The sequence below is a fragment of the Ursus americanus genome, chromosome 12, assembly GCF_024610735.1.
Source record: "Ursus americanus isolate L20-20 chromosome 12, mUrsAme1.1.p, whole genome shotgun sequence".
NCBI lineage: Eukaryota > Metazoa > Chordata > Mammalia > Carnivora > Ursidae > Ursus > Ursus americanus.
In genome coordinates, this window is record NC_142138.1 from 45,669,292 (window position 1) to 45,677,695 (window position 8,404).

The 8,404-nt window shown below is 44.7% G+C and overlaps 1 protein-coding gene across 3 annotated transcripts in view; it reads left to right on the forward strand.

Annotated features, from left to right (window-relative positions):
* Nucleotides 1–30: 30 nt before the first annotated feature.
* LOC123795193 (uncharacterized) overlaps nucleotides 31–8,404 on the forward strand; it is a 222,184-nt gene continuing 213,810 nt past the window's right edge. For 2 of the 3 annotated variants that reach the window (XM_087866110.1, XM_087866111.1), the window contains exon 1: nucleotides 31–994. In XM_087866110.1, the coding sequence (XP_087722236.1) occupies nucleotides 567–994 (428 nt within the window). In that variant the 5' untranslated portion in view covers nucleotides 31–566. The remainder of the gene's footprint in view (nucleotides 995–8,404) is intronic. The other variant, XR_015726323.1, reaches the window with a different exon arrangement.

Sequence of the window (8,404 nt, forward strand, 5' to 3'; positions counted from 1 at the left end):
CGCGGAGGGGCGGGACCGCGGAGGGGCGGGAGCAGGGGAAGCAGGTGAGAGGTCCTTGCAATCAGCCGGCTAAGAGGTGGTGCGGCCGTGGCCCCGGGCAGGGTAGCGGCGGTGAGCGTGGTGAGAAGACGTAGAATTCTGGATGTATTTTTAAGGTAGAACTGGTAAGATTTGGTGAAAACAGTTTAAAAGATTGGACGGAACATGGAAAGCAACGTCTTAAAAGCATTCTAGAGCCCACATAGAGCGAAGAATTACCTAGCCGAGGGCAGGGACAGGCGGAGAGCTCAGAGGGAGAAGCTGGGGGCGCTCGGTCCTAGAGCTCATTGCAGACCCTACAGCAGGCAGCTGAGAGGTGGAGGGGACTTTGAACGGGGCTGAGGGTCAGTCGGGTGTTGCCAAGAGTGGGACCCACTGCGTGCTTCGAGCAGCTCCCCTGAAAGACAGGACGGGCTCACAGAACCGTGAAAAAGGCCCAAGAACCACAGACTCTTACCAGCAGCTCTCACGAGGATACGAGCTGCCTCCAGGGGTTAAACTAGAACTTAGCTCCTTCAAGATGAACTATGGGAGGCCCTTTCCTCCAGGCTCTCCTCCCCTCCGCCAGACGCAGAGGTTTCTCTGGCCAAGAAGCAAACAAGGAACCCTCAACAGGCGGTGGGGCGCCCCACAAGTATGCACGCGCTGGCCTCCCCTCCCTACGGAAATCAGCCTTCACCCATACGAACCGGGGGTGGGGTGTACCTCAAATCTGGGCAAGCTGGGTCGCCGCAGGACCAGTTACAGCCAGTATAGACAGGAGCCCACCTCGTACGATGAGCCACACCATCTCCGTAACGAGCGGGAGTCGTGCCCTGGGTCCACCGCTGCCGAGCGGGGAAGACACCGGAGCAGACACTCAGGAGGAGAAGGCGCTCCCGCAGCGGAGGACGGAGGACGACAAGTACTGTGAGGCGCTGACACACCTGCCACTCCTGTGCTTCTCCCGCTCCAGGTAAGTAAAGCGCCCGGGGGAGAGGGTCTCAGCTTTGCGCTCGGGTCGCCTCAGTCTGGAAGATGCTGGCTCGGCTGCTCTGGCTTCTCCAGCCTCACCGCCTGCTGCCAGACCCCTGAGGGGGTTAACGCGTCGGCGCCTGCTCCATCCTGAACGACGCAGGTCATTGCCGGCCCCTGGGGATGGAGCGTTTCCGGCCGGCTGTGCTTTCCCCTCGGGTTCTAGACACGGGGTATGATGGTTCCAGCCTTAAGCTCTTGAAATGAACACTTTCCTGGTATTAGTCTTCGCCACAGTTGTTCTAGGAATATCTAAAACTATCAGCACACTGGAGCACCCTTGGGAATTAAATTCCCTGGTGAACAGAAGTAAGAAATAATACGCTGGCTCTGGACTACCTGTGAGTGGGAGGGGGTCCGTGCAGGAATTACTACTTCGTGCTGTGCCTGCAGTCATACGTAAATACTAAGAACATCCTTGATCAGGCAGGTTGGCTGTCTGCCCTCGGGCTCTCCCGATGAGGCCTGGCAGGCCGGCAGAAGGGCACTAGCCAGCGCCACGTGGTTCCTCCCCTTCCTGGGGCCACTCACAATCCTTTAAGGCTTGTTACTTTTTGGGGTCTGCATACTCCATGGTTTGGTACTGTTTGTGGCCGAGCATACAGAGGCTGTAAAACCTCAGATGGTTACTAACATGAGGGTAGGAACAGCTAGGGGTAGAATCTGGTGACACACAGATCTCAGACGAGCTGGGCAAACAGTTCTGCTCCTCTCTGAATCCCTGGGACAACTCGCCATGTCTGGCAGGCAGTAGCTACAGGAGATGGGCCTTTGCCCTGGGCCCCTCCAGAACGAGGGGCAAAATAAAACTGGAGGAGGGATTTTGTCAACAGCCTGGCCTCCTGAACTTGGCAAACTCCTAGAAGCTTCTGCCTGTCAACCTTACCTTTTAGAAGCTAACTAACAAACTGCTGGAACAGAAAAAAATATTTGAGGAAAACACCTGAGCAGATGAATCAAAGTGCCAGAAAGTGTCTCAGCCTCATTATACTGTTAAGATGACCCTCTGAAAATTCATCCCAAGTCCTAATAAAAAGGAGCCTGCAGTCCCTTGTTCAGGGAGTCATGGCTTTGGGAATTATTCCCTGTGGTCTCCTTTTTTGTACAAACAAGGTGACCTTGTGCGGCAGCTCTACCTGGTAGGGTCTGTCTGTCACTCACCAAGGAGTGGACCCACTTTGGTCCTGTGGCGATATTCCTGCCGCATCCTCCACATATAGTTTAATAATTTAAAATGAATTTGAAACACTTTATTGATGTATAATACATATGCAGAAAAGTCCAAAAATCTTAAGCTCGATGAGGTTTTAGAAAGTACGCATGCACATTTCCACCCTCCAAATCAAGAAACAGAACATTGTCATATCTCAAAGGCCACCCTCATCATCTTCTAATTGTTGGCCCCTAAAAGCCACTATTCTTACTTTTATCACATAAATTACTTTGCCTGTTTTTGAGCTTCATATATACTAGGTACCCTTTTGTGTACGGCTTCTTTCCCTCCACCTTGTGAAACGGATCCATTGTAGATGTGGAAAGAGTTCCCTCATTTTTATTGCTGTATAATATTTCATTATATGAATAGACCATACTTTCTTCATCTTACCACTGATGGGCATTGGGTTTTCTGTTCGGAGCTATTACAAATAGTCCTTATAAACATCCTTACGCACATCTTTGGGTGCACATATGTACGCGTTTTTGGAATGGAATGTGTTCAGCTTTGTTATGTGTTGCGGGCTGTTCTCCAAAGTAGTTGTACCATTTTTACACTCCCAGCATTAAGTGTATCAGAATTCCAGTTTTCCCAGTCCTTGCCAATATTTGATGTTGCTGGTGGTTTTTTCTTTCTTTCTTTCTTTTTATACGTTTTTAGCCATCAACAGCAAATCATTGTGGCTTCATTCTGCATTTCCCTGGCCAGTAATGAGGCTGAACACTTGCATGTTTATCACCCATTTGGACATCCTCTTGTTTGAAGTGGCCGTGTAAATCTCTGGGCCCCCTTTTAGAAACTGTCCTAGTGATATTACAGATTTTTATGTATTCTGGGTATGAGTCCTTTATTAGATAGACGTTCTAATATCAGACAATGTAGACTTTAGGACAATGAACATTTCTAAAAATCAAGAGGCATATTTTGTAATGAGAAAAGGGTTGAACCAACAGCAACAAAAAAACAAACAAAACCTCACATCAATAATTGAACACAATTAACCAACTTGACCTAACCTATGTACCTGGCAACTGAAGAATTCTTCCAATCCCTGAATACGATAAACCTGTCCATTTATTTAAGACTCCCTTAATGTCTGTCAGTAATGTTTGGTAGCTTTCTGTGTAGAGGTCTTACACTCTCTCATGAGCTCTATGGCTAGGCATTAGATGTTTGTTGTGTCCTGGTATAAATTGTATCCATTTAACATTTCTTTTTCTAATTGTTGCTACTGAATAGAAATGCAGTTAATTTCTGCATATTGATCTTAGTGACAGATTGTATTTTCCAGGGATGGTCTCATGAATATATATCCCATCCCTCTTGACAGTGTGGTATCAGCATCTTCCTTGGAGAAGTGAGGTCTATATTCCCTCCCCTTGAAACTGGAAACCGTTGTACTTTGTTGTGGTAAGTTGACAGATTTGAGGGTTGATCAAGGGGGAGACAGGATCAGGAGAAGCAGTAATACACAGACTTCATTTGGGTGATACTAGGACAGGATTGCCTGAGAGAGAAAGTTCCTCCCAGTAGCAGGGTCAAAACGTTAAAACTGATAGAACTAAGGAAAAATTAGTTCCAGAGATGGTGGTGTAGGACCACCCTCCACAAGGGGACTAGGACAAGGGGACTCCTGGGGGAGAGGGACTCGTGTGTGTAGGTGATGGCGTTCAGCAGCACCTGCTCTGAAGGGCAGAGCAGTTGGGGCTCTTATAGCTATAGACTTGTCTTATCTGTGCTTGGCAGATGTTTGAGGCAGTTTCATGGGGTTTGTACAGTAAGCAGGCCCTAACTGGCTAAAAATAAGGGGGGGGGGAGGTTGGACTATATTTAAAACAAATGGATGTGTGAGGATTTGCGTTTGGCCCTGGTGGGCTTTGGGCTAATGGTCCTAGTCTGCTGTGAAGAAGTAAACAACACGGGCCATTATAGGCTAACTTAGAGGGGCCATCTTGGGCCCGTTTATAGAATACTTCTGCAACCAACAGAATGCAGCAAAAGTTCGAGTTAAATCTTTTTAAATCAACAATCAGTGTTTGCTTTCTGATGAATGTATAATATGGTTAATTGCAGAGTCTAGTAGAGAATGGAGTTCCTTTTTTACTGTCTTTTCTCTCTAGTCTCCGATAGCCTTCATTTTTTTAGCCTTGTTTTTTCTGCCATAATTATCATAACAGATAATCCTAAATTATTTCGAGTTGTGCCACCATATCAATGTTTTATTGCTTTCCAGAGATGTTCTTCCTGGGGTCTTTGTCTTCCTCCTTCCCCCTAGTTCTGGAGGCCTGCTGAGCTGCCAGCCTGACCCTGAGCTCTCTTGCACTGAATCCCAAGTCCTCCTCTGGTTTGGATTTATTCCTTTCTTTAGTGGAACATGTCCTCCTGTGGCTTCCTGGGCAGGGTGCACGGGAGGAAAGTGCTTTGAAGTCTTGTATGTCTGAAAATACCCTTATTCTGTTCCACTGGTGGGAAGTCCAGCTGGAATGCCTAATTTAAGCTTCAGATTATTTTCCCTTAAAAATTTTGTATAGTCATTGGCCTCTTATATTTGTTTTCTTAATATCCAGTTTGCTGTTGAGACTTTTTCTCCTATCCTTTCCACCCCTTTCTCTCTCAAGATTCTCCTCTGCCTTATCTGACAAGTCCTAGAGATCTCTAGAAAGGCAAATTAATCTTCTTCCTCCTCTTTCCTCTGCACATGTAGAGTATGGCTCCCTTGTCCATGTACAAACATTTTCTATGCCTTTGTCCATTATGTACTGAAATCACTGCACCATTAATTTCCTCCTGTCTTTTCTCATTGTCTATAGATTTAAATCTTTTAAGTTCACTTAGTATCGTGTTAGTGGGGTCTCTGGGAGGTGAGGAGAGACACATTTTTCATCTCTAACTGGGAAAACCATGAGGACTTTCTTATGTCCCTACATTATACATTTTTTCCCCAGAAGTTTGCTTATTTTAGCAATAAAGAGAATAATATATTTAAGAAAACTCAAAGTGAATAATTGGGCCATGGTTCTAGGATGTTCTTTACAGCACCATATTCCACAGGGATCATGTGGAGCAGATTCATGATGTTTGGTGTCATAGAACTTTCTGTTGCTGCAGGTAAAGCTCCGTTGGCTTTCCATTCTTGGAATGGAAGAGCAAACTCCATGATCTGGTCATCCTGGTTTCTCTGAAAATGCCTTTTAAAAAGTTAACAGTCATCCTAAATAAAAAATACCTATAGCCAATACTTTAAAAGTTGTCTTTTCTTAAAAAGATACATTTTTAAAGATTAATTAACTCTATTTAGCTGTTTTGCCAAATGGCTTTGACTTTGGGATGTCTGAGGCAACACAAACGCCAAACACTGCCAAACACACTTTATTTTTGGCAGTATTTGATACCCAAGATATGATTTTAATGATGCAAGCATTCCCTCTTCCTGGAGGACTCCTCCCATTTACCCCCATCCTTTCCCCCTTTGCCTGATTAGCTCTGTGTCCTTTAGCTGCAATTTTAAATAGCCCTTCCAAGTGTAAGTTAAATGACCCCACATGAATTCCCCCAAACACCCTATACTTTCCCAATCATGTTATTATCTATTATCTATTGTTCTGTTATCATTACTTGTTTGACATTTTACCCTACAAACATGTGAGCTCTGTAAATGCTGGGGTCGTGCCCAGTGTATTTCAATCAAATCCACAGTGCCTGGCACATAGTAGGTGTTTAGTATTAGAATAAATTAGTGGAAAAGTGAGTGAATTCTAATGCATAATCATGGTTTTTTTTGAAGGCAATTATGATCTAGAAAAGGAGCCAAGACAGGTTAGGAACTATTTCGTACAACATTAAGGATCCTACCAAGGAGTGTAAGAGTGCAATGAGGTGGTGGGGAGAGTGATGGGAATCCAGGCGAGGCAAGCGCCTGGCTGAGACCCAGGGAACATTATGAGCTGCCTTGAAGGGTGGTAGGTAGAAGCAAGGCACATGAATCAGTGGCATTGAAGCAGCAGAGCTTTTGGTCTTTAGACAGCTGCAGATGAGGCAGGAGTCCTCAAAGCCGTATCTCTGGAAAATGACAGAGTACATCTTTGGAAAGTGTAATATTTGTAATAGGATCGTGGCTCTGCTTTTCCTTTGGCTTGGATTAATAGCTTGCTGATCTGTAAGTTCAATAAATGGCATCTTCTCATCAAGGCTGTGCAATCCCATCCATCGGTGAGGTGTCTGTCTTCCTTTCCCACACCGCACCCTCTACCCTGGCTCTGTGAAGTTGGGACTAGGGGGCTGAACGGTTGGGAAAGCACATAGAACAGAGCTTCTCAGACTTCCGTGAGCGTACACATCACCTGGAAAAGGCAGATTCTGATTCAGTAGGTCTGGAGTGGGGCTTGAGAATTTCCGTCTCTCACTAGTGACGCCAAAGCGGCTGAACCCCGCGTACACTTGACACACTCGACGTAGCCGGAGCCCGGGTGGAGCTCTGGCTCTGGCCTGGAGACCACCACGGGTGGAGCTGCAGCAGGTCGGAGAAGGTGGTCTGGGTTACTGATTCTGGCCACCCCTCCGGCCACGTGCCTTCATTCTTAACCATTTACAGGTGTTGGGTTTTAGGACTCCTTTCTTTTATAACCCAGTCCAGAAGCATTTGGGTCAAGTTGTCGACCCACCTCAGGAACTGAAGATGGCGCCACAATCTTAGTTATAAACCGCACTCTGTCTCCGGCGGTTCCGCGAAGGAAAAGCCCGTTCCCGCCCCTCCGAATGGTACATTGCTAGTTCTCTGACTTGATAGACGCTCAGGGGACAAGAGTTACTTTACAGATGGAGCATAGTTGTTTGGTGATTTTTGAAAATCACGTCGGAGAGAGGATGTTATGTCAAGAACCTTTTCCTTAAAGCTTTTATCTTAGAACTCTATCTAAAAGTTTATTAAATTGTGCTTGTTCAAGATTACTTGCAATGTCTCACTTTCAAAATTCCTGGATTTTTTTTTTTTGTTAGTATTTTTATTTCCCCACAGGAAGAGTGTTACTTTTAATTGTTCACTATTGATGCTCTAATAACGTGGAATCATGTAGCTGAGGCTAAAAGGAGCTGAAGAGCTTTAAGCCAGTTAGTGCCCTTGACTAAAGAGAAAACAGGCTTCCCAATTTCATTTAAGTTCTCTTGAAAAAGTTTCTGTTCCTTGCAACGGGAAAAATACTGACAGACACATATGTGACAAACCTTCACCTAGGCAGGGCACAGTCTGCAGGTGGAGGATCTTATCTGTACTTCATGTATTACTTTGATTTTGGCCTCACAGCTGGCTGTATTTTGACCTCTTCAAGGGCTAGGAATGCCCCGTGTGGGTCTATAGCTACTCTTACTGTAGTAAAAAATAGATTAAGTCAGTGATTCTCAAAATTCATTGGGTATTAAAATTACTTGGAGGGCTTCTCAGTACAGCACAGATGACTGGCCCCTATCTTACACCACTCACAAAAATTAACTCAGAATGGATTAAAAACTGAAATGTAAGTCCTGAAACCATAAACCTCTCAGAAGAAAACAAAAGAACAAAGCTCCTTAGCAATGAATTTTTGGAAATCATACCTAAAGCACAAGCAACAAAATAAAAAATAAACAAGTGGGACTACATCAAAATATAACGTTTCCCCACCACAGAGAAAACCATCAACAAAATGAAAAGACAACCTACAGAATGGGAAAAAAAAATTCGCAAACCATGTATCTGATGAGGGATTAATATTCAATATATATATAGAACAGAACTCATACAGTCCAACAGCAAAAAAACAAAACAAAACAACAAAAACCCAAAATCAAAAAACTAAAAAATGGACAAAGATCCTGTTAAGATATTTTTCCAAAGAAGACACACAGATGGCCAACAAGTACATGAAAAGATGCTCAACATGGCTAGTCATGAGGGAAATGTAAATTAAAACCACTATGAGATATCATCTCACCCCTGTTAGAATGGCCATCATCAAAAAGACAAGAGATAACAAATGCTGGCGTCCATGTAGAGAAAAGGGAGCCCTCGTGCACCGTTGGTGGAAATGTAAATTGGTGCAGCCACTGTGGAAAGCAGTATGGAGGATTCGCAAAAGATTTTAAAAAGTAAAATACCATATG